Source organism: Carcharhinus amblyrhynchos, chromosome 15, assembly GCF_965287045.1.
Source record: "Carcharhinus amblyrhynchos chromosome 15, sCarAmb.v2.hapA, whole genome shotgun sequence".
In the NCBI taxonomy this organism is placed as follows: domain Eukaryota; kingdom Metazoa; phylum Chordata; class Chondrichthyes; order Carcharhiniformes; family Carcharhinidae; genus Carcharhinus; species Carcharhinus amblyrhynchos.
Genome location: NC_137338.1, coordinates 29,835,239 through 29,850,941, shown reverse-complemented (window position 1 = coordinate 29,850,941; position 15,703 = coordinate 29,835,239). Strand labels below are relative to the sequence as shown.

General features: G+C 38.9%; 1 protein-coding gene across 2 annotated transcripts in view; it reads right to left on the bottom strand.

Moving 5' to 3' along the window:
- LOC145353201 (bromodomain and WD repeat-containing protein 1-like) overlaps positions 1 to 15,703 on the bottom strand; it is a 105,765-nt gene that overhangs the window by 50,617 nt on the left and 39,445 nt on the right. For both annotated transcript variants that reach the window (XM_080203712.1, XM_080203713.1), the window contains exons 15-20: positions 11,699 to 11,833; positions 8,437 to 8,565; positions 6,917 to 7,142; positions 4,509 to 4,691; positions 2,011 to 2,194; positions 619 to 712 (exon numbers count right to left, since the gene is read on the bottom strand). In XM_080203712.1, coding sequence (XP_080059838.1) covers positions 619 to 712; positions 2,011 to 2,194; positions 4,509 to 4,691; positions 6,917 to 7,142; positions 8,437 to 8,565; positions 11,699 to 11,833 — 951 coding nt within the window. The remainder of the gene's footprint in view (positions 1 to 618; positions 713 to 2,010; positions 2,195 to 4,508; positions 4,692 to 6,916; positions 7,143 to 8,436; positions 8,566 to 11,698; positions 11,834 to 15,703) is intronic.

Genomic DNA, 15,703 nt, shown 5'->3' with positions numbered 1-15,703 from the left:
TCTTTCATTTTTCCCCCACCACCCACCCTTTATTCCCCCTTTGCCTTTTTTCTCAATTTTACCTCTCTTCCATTCATTCCCCCCCTCCCCCACAGCTTCATTTGTAACAGCTTACTCCTGATTTTAGCTTCTCTGTTGTTTGGCCATTCAGATGCATTATTCTCGCTAATAACTGCCATTAGCAGTTTTTCCCCTGGTTTCTGTGGCTATGACTCATCTTTCATTCCCTCACCTTGCAGTATAAATATCTCCCACTTTCTATGCCTTTTAGCTTTGACAAAGGATCATCTGGACTCTAAACGTCAGCTCTTTTCTCTCCTCAGAGATGCTGCCAGACCTGCTGAGATTTTCCAACATTTTCTCTTTCGGTTACAAGAAACAGTAGATTGTGTAATGAAGTTATTAATTGCTTTCACTCCTTCAGACGCTGTGACTCCACAACTTTAAATTTGCAATCATCACTCTTGAGGGCCAAGAGGAGAAGCTGAGTGGGTAGCAGTTCAATAGGAGTAAGGTCAAGGAATCAGATGATGGATCCCATGCTCAGAGGACAAATTATAGAAACACTGCCACAGTTCTTCACTTTATATCCAGTAATATTCCAATTAAACTACCCACCCTTTGTGTAGAATGAATTGGACGTCTTTTCTTCTCTCTTGCATACAAGGCAATTTCTTCTTCACTTTTGGCAAACCTAAAATCTTCCTGCATTCTATAAAAAACAAATACATGATCTCCATCAGTCAAAAGGATCAAAGGAAAACTCCATAATTATTTAGGAGTAGGTGGGGCTGAAGGGAGAGAGGAAATAAGAAAAAGGCTTGCACTTTAATGACACCTTTCACAATTACAGGATGCCCAAAGCATGTTATAATAAAGTACTTCTGAAGTGCAGCTTCTGTTGTAATGTAGGAAATACAGCAGACAATTTGGCAAGCTCCCAATTAGTGTTAAGCACTAGATTTTTTTTTAAAACAGTGATTTGATTGAAGAACAATTATTGATTAGAAATTTACCCTGCTCTACCTCAAAATAGTGCCATGGGACCTACTCCAAAAGTTTGAGTGCACAATCTCACAGCATGTCCACCTGGAAGACAGCATCATAGCCATTTTGAGACCAGGTTTATCTACAACTCAATGCATTTGACAGAGACAGCAGGAGCTCTACGGGCTCAGGAAAGAGAGATTGTTTTGTTCTGCAAGCTACACAGGAGTCAAAGAGATGCATCAAAGAATTCTTGGATATTAATCATAGCTTGACCAAAGGGCAGAAGAATCATCAAAAGAGGCCAATGATGATGGCTGAGTCAGTTAGACGTTGTTAGCTTAGCAATGTCCATGTTGATTTCAGCATCAAGTGACAGATTGGTCACAATTGTTTTAAAATAAGCTCTTAAGCTAATAAAATATCCAGAAGATCCAGGGGGCTTCCTCAACATAAGTATGATGTGAAGCTTAATTTATGTTATTTTCCCACGGTCAAGTTAAAGCAACTTCTCCGAGGGTTAATTCACAACACTCGCTCATATCCACACCTAACACCAGAGATGCACTATTAACTTCTGTACTCCAAGTCAAGCACTGGATAATATAGAACATTATTCTTACTTTGGGCATCTAACCTTAAATCTACTCCACAGATGGACTGAAACCTATGCTTCACAAATGGACTGAAACCTATTTTTCAGTACCTCTGAACAGCCCTAACTGAAATTCCAGTAGATTCAGTACTTAGTCAGTGACTGTCTATGGCCTTAAAATTATCCTTATACTAAGTACAATTAACACTCACCAGGAAATAATATGACTATAAAAATCATGGTAGAAAAGAAATAGGAAAATATCGTAGTAGTTTAACAGAAATGTCTTTCAGTTGGACTTAACTGCATTTAATGTTTGCTGCAGAACAGAAGGGAGGAAAAAAGCTCACTCCATTACATTTGACTAGGAAATGAGGCACATCATATCCAACAACCAATTTCAGACATTTGCTGTAACAGCTTTATACCTGTTCACACTAGGTGGTATATCTGGAACTACTACCCTTCTTTTCCAAGCCATGATATCTCTTTCCGTGGCTATCTGACTACGGGGAGCATTGTGATGCATCTGACGAACACCTTCAATCTGCCCACTACGACGAAGTCCCACATTTGGTGGTGATAGAACATCGGAGCTTGGGTTCCTCATAACTAGAAAGAGAGCAAAACATTAAATTAACAAGAATAAAAACATCTTAGCATCATAATTATGTTGCAACGCGACTTACACAGGTAACATTTCAATATCTGCGCTTCACAATTCAGTTGGCCGAATATGCACTCGATAACAAAGTAGAATCCATAATTAGCCAGCTAAAGGTCCAATAATACACCCTGATATTGGTTTCCTTTCAAGTAATTAATTTTCTACAATTGTTTTAAGAGATTTAACTATCGATTGCAACAGCATTTTCACAGAATATTCACTAAGACTGGAGTACATATTTTAAGATGCAAGTTTGACATTTGACTAATAACGTATTACTATCACTTCCATATTTTAGGGAAAAGAAATTTTGAATGGAAAGGATTGAGAAAAGAGTTACATTTAAAGGTGGATTTTTTAAAGGAAAAGTGCTTTTTCACAATTAATTTGCCAATGAAACGCATTTCAATCACTCTAAACACTACGCCAGGAATATAAATAGAAAATACTAGAAACACTCAGCAGGTCAGGTACCATCTGTGATCTCGAAGGAAAAGTTAAGGTTTCAGGTCAATAACATGTTATCAGGATTGAAGCAATTAGTTATCTAGTCTTAATAATCGTTAAACATTGCACATTAAGTACACTTGGAACTCTCTGGTTCCCAGCATTTGGCAGGTATCACAGCAAACATTTTTTTCCAGCTATAAACAGAGTACATTCAAAAAAGACAAAAAATCCACAATAATTAAGGCAGTAAAAACAATAGCATCTTTGATTAAAATAGAAAGTGGTTTGCGCAAGCTTTTAACATGGTGAGAAAGAGAATGAAGGAGTTCTGTTGGGAGCTACCTCATTTAAATTTAAGATTTTTATTCATGGGATCTGGGCATCCCTGGCTAGGCCAGCATTTACTGCCCATCCCGTCCTGCCCTTGAAAAGGTGGTGGTGAGAGTTGTCTTCTTAAACTGCTGCATTCAATGTGCTGTTAAGGAGAGAGTTCCAGGATTTTGACCCAGTAAGGAATTGAGATACACTTCCAAATCAGGGTGGTGTAAGAATACATTTGATGCTGTAATTTGATCATTATTTTGTAGCATTATGTGAAGGCAAGTTATGCTCTGGGGTAAATGAACCTGATCATGCCTGATGCTCAGCATATTGACTTGCTGTGAAATAAAGCAACCTGCTTATCTGTACCAGTCCTTATCCCACTAAGTGTTTTATTTGTCATCCTGCAAAGAGATTGACATACATATGCAAAAGATGATTTAAAATCACAAGCTAATACAATTATTACACCCCAGCTCATCATTCAGTTTGATATTGGACAGCTTGCACACACCATTATAAGATTTTCAGACTATTTATGAGAGTGGCTGCTATTACTGTACTCAGGATAATGATTAAGGCAATGTCAAAACATCACAATGATATTAGCAATACACAACTGCATGGGTGGAATACTGCATAGTGTACAACTTGACCCTTGCCTCAAAGTGAACCAATTTTTAAAAATATAAGTTTGCACACTTTACAAGAAACCAAAAGCAACAACTAATTTCAGTTCTGATGAAGGGCCATCCTGACTCAAAACATTAGCTCTATTCTCTCCACAGGCGATGACAGATCGACTGAGATTTTCCAGCATTTTGTGTTTTTGTTTCAGATTCCAGCATTCGCAGTAACTTGCTTTCATTTTAAATGAATTTCTAGGTAGTTTGTATTGAGTATTCTTTGGGCTGGCGTTTTGTTTTGTATTAAAACGAAAATAAAACATGCTAAATAAAGCTACTGACAGAAGTAGCTTCATTCCTGCATTAACATAGGAAAACTAAAGCAACAATTTTAAATAAAGGCATTTGTTTTTAGTCAGTCAGTTTTTCCATCCCCCAAATTGTTTTGTACATTTAAGCATTTAATGAAAGTATAACACTTTAATTAGTTTTGATTAAAGATAATTTCACACAACTTCAAGTCTTTTTTGTACCAAAGTGCAAAGCCATATCAAAGCCAGTCAAGTTTTCTAAATTACATTTTAAATATATTTTAAAGTACATATAATGTGTGTCTGCACCTTTTACATATATACATACAAGATATCAAAGCAAGTGGAGTTAATATAAAGTGCACCATTTTAAAATCTCAGAATTAAATAGCACAATGCTACTCAGTTGTGCAAAGTTAAATTGCTTACTATGGGCTACTTTGAGTAAATAAAGCACATAAATTCCAAAATTTAAGTGTGTTTAACACTTCAGTTTGTTATTTGCAAAAAATAGATGTTCTAGCAACAATTATTCAAAGCGTAAGCTGTACCTCTTGCAGGTGTGCTGATCCTGTTGGGTGGATTATTTGTCCCATGCTGCTCGGCTCCTATCCGCTGGTCTTGCTCCAGTTGTAAATTTCGGATAATGCCATCCAGAACACTAAGTTCCATGTTCTGCTCATCTTGGTCACTTGTTTGCTGCCCAATCACTTGTTCCACAACACTACCATCACCTATTAATACACCAACATTAGGCAGATAGTTAAAAGAATATTGGTTCTTCTTAAGGCTGAGGTAGTGAGTGGGAAGGGGGAGCCAGCTAATGAAAGCTATTGGGGAGCAAGAGATGGTCAGAGGGATTCTATAAGAAAACAGGATAAGAGAAGCGAAGCCTTATAGCCCTTACAGCATATTTTGCTTTTCATTAAGATTTTGCTTATCTATCTCTACTCCACTAGTACTTTATCTCGATTCCCTCAGTCTCCAAAAATCTATCAATCGATCTTGAATAAACTCAACAAATGAGCATCCACAGCCTTTTGGAGTGCAGAATTTCAAAGGTTCATATATGCCAAGTGAAGACATTTATCCATTAAAATGGCTACCCTGTAACCTGATGAGCCTGAGTTCTAGTCTCCCTAGCCAGGCAAAATAGTCTCTCAGCATCTAACCAGTTATGGTTCCTAAGAATCTTACATTCTTCAATGAGATCACCTCGTACTATTCTAAACTACAGAGCACATTGATCCATTCTACTCTACCTGTTCTCATATAACAATCCTCTCAACCTCGGGATCACTTGAGAGAATCTTCAGCTGCACCCATCTGAGGAAAGTGTATCCTTCCTTAGGTAAGGATATACCAGAACAGAACAGAATAATGCAAGTGTGGTTTCAACAACACATATTTATAAAGTGCCTTTAATGCAATAAGATGCTCAAGCTTCTTACGCCAGTGGTTGCTACTACCATACTCAGGATAAGGTAAGACCAGAAATACCACAATGATATTAGGAATATACAATTGTGTGGATAGGATACTGCATGCCATGTACTATTTGACCCTTGTCTCAAAGTGAACTTTTTTTTTAATTTTAAGTTTGCACATTTAACAAAAAACCAAAAATAACAATTAATTTCAGATCTGATGAAGAGTCATCCTGACTCAAAACACTGGCTCCATTCTCTTGCCACAGATGCTGTCAGATCTGTTGAAATTTTACAGCATTTTCTGTTTTCATTTCAGATTCTAGCACGTGTAGTGATTTATTTTTATTTAAGTTAAGGAATACAAATTGTCACGTCCAGTAAAAATATCATATTTCTAACTTTCAAGAGGTGCACTTCATTCAATGTGAACTCTATGTCCACGTTTTTAAAGAGTCAACTTCAATTTACTGCAAATGGCTGCCATAAGTCAAGTGACCTTCTTAGACAGATTAATACATGTCTGAACATGTTTTTCTGAACATGTTTCTGGAACGATATTAAAATGCAAACATCCATGATAGAAGAAGCTTTCTTGAAAAGATATTCAAAACTAAAACCCTTAGAACTATTTTCAGGATATTTACCAAAACCAAATTTAATCGTTTTCCCCCAGACTCTTTCTGCAAACTCAAAATTTAAAGAAAGATGGAGTGAAACCAGTTATCACAAGCAAGTGTGAACAGCCACCATTCAGCCCCCATTGTGTAGTAATGTCTTCTAATTTCAAATCATTTGTGACAGCAATCATAGAATCCCTACAGTGCAGAAGGCGGCCATTCAACCCATCAAGCCTGCACCAGCAACAATCCCATTCAAACGCAAGCCCTGTAATCCCCCTGACACTAAGGGACAACTTAGCAGAGCCAAACCACCTAATCCTCACATCTTTAGACTGTGGGAAGAAACCGCAGCACTCAGAGGAAATCCACACAGACGCTGGGAGAATGTGCAAACTCCACATAGACAGTCACCCAAAACCGGAATTGAACCTCAGTCCCTGGTACTATGAATCAGCAGTGTCAGCACTATTCTACAATGCTGCCCTCAGAAGTATTGATAATGTGGTTATGATCAAAATGGACTTCAAATAACAAATCTTATTAACTCCAAGAACAGGCCATAAACAAGGCATCTTGGAGATCAAGAGGAACCGAGTGTTTTCATCACAATTACATTTTGGGCGTTCTGAGACTAAACGCCCACATTCAGATTTAACTCATCAGAAAGCCCACCTACATCTTTTACTAAAAGCTCAACTTTCAAATGTCTTTAAAACATACGCTCAAAATTTCACATCCTGTTGCAGAAATTGAGAAGTGAGCAGCAATGGAGAAAAAGTTATTCCACCATCTCTGTCCAATCTAACAATATATAAACAAAGTAATGTTATGTTCTTAATGATTATAAAAGAACCAAAATTCATTTTTTGAAGGTCTATCTATGATTTACTACAAAACTAAGCCACTTACTTGTTGCCACATATCCTAGTTGTGGTATGAGCTGCTCATCCAGACAGTTCTCACGGCCTGGCACCAATCGCTGGTATTCTGTTCGATGGGGATTTCCATCCACATCCACCAGGAACGGTGGCGGCATGAGATGGGGAGCTTGTTGAGTTTGCTCATCTAAGACAAAATTGTTCCCATCACGAATTAGCGGACGATAGTCGGTATGGAAAAACATTTGTTCTGGAATCTGTAAAGAAGGCAGAGTTTTATACATCTGTTTCCGAACAGCAAAGTGTCTGCTTTTCAAATTGCATCATGATATGTTTTGGCAAACAAATCTACTCTTCTAAGTAATGCAAATACTTTAAAGATGATTTTCATTTTGACTGTCCAGCTTTATATTCTCTGATGATTTTATTAGCATGCACAGAGGTGAGAATATTTAAATATGTGACAATCCCCAAGTGAGGTGTCACAAAAAGTAATTTGATCTGGACAACCTGTTAACTCCACACTTTTAAAAGTCACAATTCTTACTGCAATTTACTTAAAGTCATTTTCACATGAACTACAAATTTGAGATTTGCAAAGTTTTGTCTCCTTTCTTGACAACTAGTGATGAAAAATAATCTAACAAGTACATTGCCAAGATGTCATTTATTTAAATACAAATTTCACACTGCCCAAAACCCTGCCAACTACATCTTAAAGTCCCATTCACTCATCAATTCTGTCCAGACCTTTCTTTCATTAAAATAAAGATTTCTTTATAAATCCACTGTCTTGTCACACCATACATTTCAACCACAGACTCCTGATATTTTCATGTGTTCGGAACTATAAACTACTTCGGCCCCTGCAATCCTTTCCAGCTTTCGAGTGCTGCTCCTTCATCAGGTCCTTCTCATCTGATGAAGGAGCATTGCTCCAAAAGTTCATGACTTTAACCTGGTGTTGTGAGACTTCTTACTGTGCCCACCCCAGTCCAACACCAGCATCTCCTCACCATACCTTTTAGACTGCCCTCACACAGGATTCAAAAATCCAGCAACACTCTGATTAGTAAGGTCTATGACAATTAGGTGCTGCATCTATGGAAATTATTATCCTGACAAACCCTAGCCTCAAAGTTGCTTTCAGGAAATAAAGAATCAAACTGCAATTTAAAAAACATATGGTGGGATGCTCCATTCATCAGATATTCACATCTTCAGAATGACTTTCTCAGGCCAAAGTGCAAAAGACGACACTGGCAAGTGAGGAATTAATATTGAAAGATATATTTACAACATCCTGTTAATTACATTAGCAACTTAATGGATATTATACAATTTTTATGCACATGCAAAATTGAGAAGTGAAATAATACTAGAACTGCGTTTCAGCATTCAAGGTCAAAATGATTCGAATGTTAGAATTAGGATTGTATTAAGTACAAAATCATTATTGCTGCATCTGACATTGAGAAACTGCAGACTTTGCAAATTAAAAGTATACAAATAATTCAAAGATTACAAAACAAAGCAAAGGAATACTGGTACCTTTTCATATATTTTACTGCATCCAAATCCAAATATAAGCAAATGTCCATGCGAGTCTGTGCAAGCAAAGTGCTGGCCATCTGGTGAAAACTTACAATCAAATACAGCACCATGACCTTGGCCTTCAATCTGTGAAGGGATCCGAGATAATTGATTGTAAACTTGCATCACACCAACAAACACATTTTTAAATTTGGAAAAATAGACAATCAGAAATTAATTTAGCAACAATTTTATTTAGAATTTCTGGAGTTTCTACTTTAAAACACAAACTTATGGAACAGATTTGGTCCAATGCAATAGCTATGCATTTTGTATCCCAAGCAATTTTTTTCCAAACATAGACAAATTAAGAACACCAAATTAAAAGATTATTTGTCTGTCTAATGAACTGCAGTGAATAAAGTGACAAGTACAATTGAGAACATGCTGCAGTTGGAGAAAAGCAAGGTTGCCAAGTTATAATCCTGGAGTAAATAAAATGTAGTTCAATAAAGATTTGATGTAATTTTTGATAAATTGTTAACCACTCCCCCAAGCATATAAATGAAAGTTATTTTGGGGAAGGGTGAAAAATAGGCACTAAGTAAATGCTATATTAATTAGGACATGTAAGTTTAAAGGCCTAAAATTTTGGGATGACATGCTTATTGCTGTGATTTAACTGTGCCTGTAGATGTTTAAATTTAGACCTGCACATTTAGCACTTGAGTGCTGATTAGGAGCAATTTTCAAAGTGGTACATGTAGTCTCCAGGCACACAATTTCACTGAAAGTGCATTGGCTAACTGATAGCAGCAGAAGGCAGGACGGATAAGGAACCAAGAGGGTGACTCAAAGATTGAGCCTGGTTGTGGAGACAGAGGAGGAAAGATGTCCGCACCACCACAACCAGCAGAGTCCCCTTCCTCCCCGCCCTTGGCATGTCTCCTGTTTGAGGGAGAAGTTAAACAATTTGACATGGGTTGTCAAGCAAGATCCATTTTACAAACCCAATAACTGAACAATCATAATCTCAACTCACTTCATTGTTGGTCTATCTATACAGTAAAATTTACAGAAACCAGAGTATTGTATCATCCACAGGCATAAAAGATGAGACATATCACAATTCAAAATAAAACACTGAAAAATGGGAGCAAAGTTAAGAACAAGTCATCGGATTCAAAAATTAAGCCCGAAAGCCTATAAAGTGCTCAATCGAAAGATGGAGTGATGCATTCTGCTTTAGAGTATGAGTAGCTAGAGGGTAAATTGAAAAGGAGAATGTCAAAAGCCATGAGCAAATTGGCACGGAGTTAAAAAAAATTAGACAGTCAAATGCATGGCTTAAAGACTGGGTTGGGAGAAATGCATTGTGATTTCTGAGGCATCAATATTGGGGAAAGTGGGAGTTGCATTGTTGGGACAGTCTTCACCTCAACTGTGCTGGGATCTGTGTTCTGGCGAGTCTGTAACTAGGACAGTGGAGAAAGCTTTAAACTAAATATTGGGATTGAGGGAAGATGTAGTGAATAAGAGAGAGAGGAAAAGGTAAAAAAAAACAAGAAAGCAATAAACTAGTTGTCAGACTGAGTGCATAAACATTCTTGCACCGACAATTAAAGCTACAGCGTACAAAAAAAGACAGAATTAAAGGCACTCTTGCTGAATGCATGCAGCATTTACAACAAGGTAGATGAACTGACCACACAAATAGAACATGTATGAACTAAGTTGCCAATACAGAGATGTAGCCACAGGGTGGCCAAGGCTGGGATCTGAAAGTTCAACAGCATTCTGCATTTAGAAAGCATGGGTAAAAAGTGAAAGGCAGTAGGGATCTCATTTAATAAAGGATGGGGTCAGTACGTTATTGAGAGGGGTTAGTAGATCAGAGATCTAAATATAGAATCAGTTTGAATGGAGCTAAGAAACAGTAGTGTTAACATAGGGCATAGTTTAAAATCAGGAAGTTAGAGGTGCTTGCAAAAAGGATAATACAGCAACATTCAACTCCTCCCAATTTATCTTTCCCATTTTTATTTTGTTTCAATATCAAGCTTTTCTTACCTACTACATCATGCCATAGTGTCCATTCCTTTATATTCCTATGAAAGATCACGGGACAATTGTCTACATTTAAGGCCCTATACAAACATAAGCGGTCATCATGCCAGGATCATCTATAACTATTACTAGTGAAGAATATTTTTTTCAAGCAAAGTATTCATTGATAGGACAAGGGAGTTGCTGGCGAGGCCATCATTTATTGCCCATCCCCAGGTGCCCTCGAGAAGATGGTGGTATGCTGCCTTCTTGAACTGCTGCATAGAAACATAGAAGATAGGAACAGGAGGCAGCCATTTGGCCCTTCAAGCCTGCTCCTTCATTCATCACAATCACAGTTGATCGTTCAACGCAATAGCCTAATCCTGCTTTCTCCCCATACCTTTGATCCCGTTCACTTCAAGTGTTATATCTAGCCACCTCTTGAATACATTCAATATTTTGGCATCAATTATTTCCTGTGGTAATGAATTCCACAGGCAGACCATTCTTTGGGTGAAGAAATCTTTCCACATCTCCATCCTAAATGGTCCACCCTGCATCCTCAGACTGTGACCTCTGGATCTGGACATCCCCACCATGCAGTCCATGTGTTGCATGAACTTCCACAATGCTATCAGGCAGAGGTTTCAAGATTTTGATCCAGCTTCAGTGAAGGAACGATGATGTGGGACTTTGAGGAGGGCTTACAGGTGGTGGTGCTCTCATGCATCACAGGGGGAGGGGAAGTCTGACCCCAAGAGGGTTGGAGCCTGAACATCGGGGCACTCCAGGACCGAGGTGGGGGGTGAGAACTGGCCCAGGAATTGTTGTGGAGGCCGCGATCGGCCATGGGGGGCTGGAGAGGCAGCACTGTGGGGGTCCCGGGCTGGCCAGCAAAGGGGAGTTTGACAGTTTTGGGCCACTGCGCATGCACAGAGCTCCAGATCTATCAAACTCTAATGTGAACAGGACCCCTCCCACACCCCACCCCCTGGGTTTTTAATGATATTCATGACTGGGACCACTTCAGTGCACAGATTCAGGTAAGAAGCTGAACTGTCAGAACGGCCAGGATTTAGAACAGTTTTCCTGCCAATTCAGCACTTCTGGGAGAATCACCCCCAAGGATTCTACCTGGTAGATACAAGAATTCTAATTATATGGAAAGGTTCAATGTTTTCCAAATGAAAGAGATGCTGAACAAGTCCCTATATTTGCTTCGTACACTTACCATGTTAAAGTAATGGTGAGATTTTGTGCCTTTAGTAATATCCCAAATAAAGATATTGCCATCATGGCCAGCAGATAAAATAATTCTTGAGTCAAATGGATGTGGCTCCAAAACAAACACTTCATCTTCATGACCCTAAAATTTTAATAAAGATTTATCAGATTATAACACTATTTAAAATGAAATTATACAATTTAACTGACAGGTTTTCACACCATCAATACATTTGAAAAAGGGAGGTTGCCAACTGTGATTAAATGCATTACTATAGGATTCATCACCGTGACTTGCCCTCACTCCAGCCATCAGTCAACCAACACATCCTATATCCTCAGACTGTGACCCCTGGTTCTGGACATCCATATCATGCAGTCCATGTATTGCATGACTCTCCACAATGCTGTTAGGCAGACATTCCAGGATTTTGATGCAGTATCAGTGAAGGAACAGCAACATAGTTCCATGTCAGGGTGGTGCGAGACTTTGGAGGGTGGGTGGGGGGTGGCGGGGGGAGTTGCAGGTGGTGGCGCCCCCATGCATCTGCTACTTCGTCCTTCCAGGTGGTAGAGTCACAGGTATAATCTTTTGATTATACTTTAACAACTTGCAGTTGTTGAATGAATTGCATTCATGTTTACAACTGGATTAGACTACAGACTGTTCACAAGTTGATTTTCCCTGCATTAAAAATGGCCTTCATGTAGCCACAAGTTTAAGTTTAACCCAAGGTATGAAATATTTATTGCATAACTAATATTCAATTTTGCTGACTCCAATTCAGTAAGCAAGGTTTAGAACTCATTCTAACTATTATAAAATGCTACGCATAATGTCACAATACACCCATCATCCCTTAGAAGCAGATCCACTTGCACAGGGTAAGCGGAAGAAAAAGGAATGTCAAAATGCATACATGCATAAATTCTTGCTGCTTGATGCTTCAAAATAGCAAAATGGAGAAGAATTTCACCAAGTGGTCAGTATGGCATTGCCTTTCTAAAATCAGGCAATGATTTGCAATGTAAAAGCAGCTTTTTAAAATGTATGTAGAGGTTATACGATGCCACTCCAATTACAGCATCATTTTATTTGAGTTGTCTCAACATTTTTATACATCTTTCATAAATACGCCCAAAACATTTACACCTGAATTAATTATACATCTTTTTAAATCTTATGTTGCAGTATTTAAAGGAGAAATTATGTAAATTCAGATTTTAACTCAATGGAAAAGTAAAGAAGAATCTGGTTTATAATGCAAGTAACAGAACTTTTATTGGGGAGAGAAGACACTAAGCTTTTAAACCGCAGTTTCCATTTAATTGGGTTTCCTCAGGATTAACTACAAACTGATCCCTGTAACTGCCTCTGCTAAAAACCTTCCTTGGTGATCCCCACAGTAAATACAAGCTCTCTTTTCATACTACTTTCTGTATTCTTTGTTCATGTCTGATTGGGTTAAAGAAAATGCAGGATGCAAAGACAAAAAAAAATAAAGACTTGCACCTGAGTAGCATCTTTTGCAATCGCAGGACACACAAGTACCTTTGAAACTTGATCACTGTCATAAAGCAAGAAATTTGGCAGTTAGTTTGCATATCCCTAACTGCTCTTGAGAAGCTGACAGTGAGCTACCTTCCTGAATTACTGAAATCCACCTAGTGCAGGGACACCCCATAGTGCTGTTGAGAAGTTTCAGGATTTTGACCTAGCAACAGTAAAGCTGCAGTGATTTAGTTCCAAGACAATATGTTGTGTGGCTTGAAGGAGAATTTGGCAGGTGTTTGTGTTCCTGTGCATTCACTACCCTTGCCATTCTCAATGGTAGAGGTCAGAGATTTGCAAGGTGCTGTTGAAGAAAGCTGGACGAGTTGCTGCAGTACATCTTATAGATGTCACACTGTTGCCACTGTGCATTGGTGGTGCAGGAAGTGAATGATGTAGAGATGCCAGCGTTGGACTGAGGTAAACACAGTAAGAAGTCTCACAACACAGTGAATGTGAGTGGTGGCTAACGGGATGATGACCACATACACAGGCTTGAGAGACGACGTGCAGTTAGTAAATGATGCACGCAAGAAAGTGACACAATTTTTCTACAAGAAGAAAAGCTCACTGCAAAAAAAATCATGCTTTCACCTAGCAGGGGAAGAGTTCAGAAGAACCATGAAAGTATGAAAGTTTTGTTATAAGGAACTCAGTATTTTCAATAATAGAAGTGGCTACAAATGGTTCAGAATGTCTCTCCACTATTTTTCAACTCAAATGGGCCCAGTTAACGTTATGAATATCTATGCTCCATTACAGACTTGAAAGTTTAGTCTTATGAAGCACTTAATATGGCTAACAAAATCCCCAAGTCAGAACCTCTTTAGCTACTAGAGACTTTCAACACAGGAGTGCACCTGGATCACAAGGCATGGCCCTCCTGCCTCTGACATCAGCCTGGGAAAGAAATTAAAACAAACAGATGGAGCTTTGCTGGTGCTACAAGTTGTGTATAACTAAAACCTTCTTTCAGAACAAGTCATGCCGTAAGATATCCTGGAGTCATCCAAGATCAGGATACTCACACCAAATGGACTGGATCACCACCAGATTTAATTCTTTAAACAGCAATCCCATCACATGCAGATACCACAATATTGACCCACTCCCTGGTGTGCATCAAGGTTATGATGGAACCTTTGAAACCTTTCTTTCAAAACAGAAATGTCATTCTTTTACGAATGTCAGACATTCTACCCACCCAGATAAAAAAATAATTCCCGCAGTCTGACTGAACAGGAGCTCTCCATCGTTCCCATATACAGCGCAAAAGCAAAATGGAACATACCCCACGGCACCACTTATGATGTCACATGGTCAGCATATGGGAAGCAAGAGCAGAAAAATGCTGACAGGCTCCAGGCTAACCCCACTGTGATGGAACCTGTCATTTTTATGCCAACCGATCTGCTTCAATTATAATACTCTGAATGCACTAAGAACAGTGCACCAATGGAGTAAAGTCCAACAGACTGCTAGGCAGTGCCCCAATGATCACTGATTACAACTTTGCCAAATCTTCAGAATATATGAAGGAATCAAAAAGGCAACAGGTCCATTAGCAAAGAAAACAGCACCATTGACAAAGGTAGGGGAAGTCATCTCAACTGCAATAAATAGAGGAGATATGTGGAATACTAACAGGAGTTGTATCCTTAGGAGAACCCTTGCTGAGGAAGTTCTAGACACCATAGAAACTCAGATATTGAACCACAGTGGAGGTGCTTATCAAAGCTATTGACTCATTCGCCACGAGCGAAGTTCCAAGTGCCGATGCTCTCCTGCCTGAACTCTCAAGCAGGGCAAACCAGCAGTCCTACAGCATCTGCGCAAACTTCTATCTTTACTGGAGGGAGGGGCAGGGCTCCAGAATACGTTTGATGCAAAAATTGTGGCCCTACAAGGAACAAGGGCACCACAGTGATTGCAGTAACCATTGATGTAGCGTCTTGCTAAACATTGTGGAAATAGATTTGCCAGTGTTGTTTCTGACAGACTGCTGCTCCCAGCTGAACACATCTACTCAAAAATTCCAGGGTAGTTTCAGAACTGGAAGATCTACAATTAAGGTGATCTTAGCAATTGTTGCAGATGAAAGAGAAATGCTTGTACAAAGGAAATCACTATATATTGCCTTCATCAGTCTCACCAAGGTACACAAACATATGAACAGAGGCAGTCTATTTAAGCTGCTGCCTGCCAAAGCTGCTGAAATGTGATCTGCTTCTTTCACAAGAACATGATGGGTATCATCAGCTATGATAGGACAACATTGGGCAGTCAGTGAAATGTCACTATGATAGCAATCCAGGCATCCAGACCAATATCCTGGGAATATGGGCATATAGCCCATCATGTCAGCTGGTGGAATCTTTAACCACAGAGAAGGTATGTCATTTAGGACAAGATGAGAAATTTCTTCAGATGGTGGTAATTTTTCAGAATTCTCTATCCAAC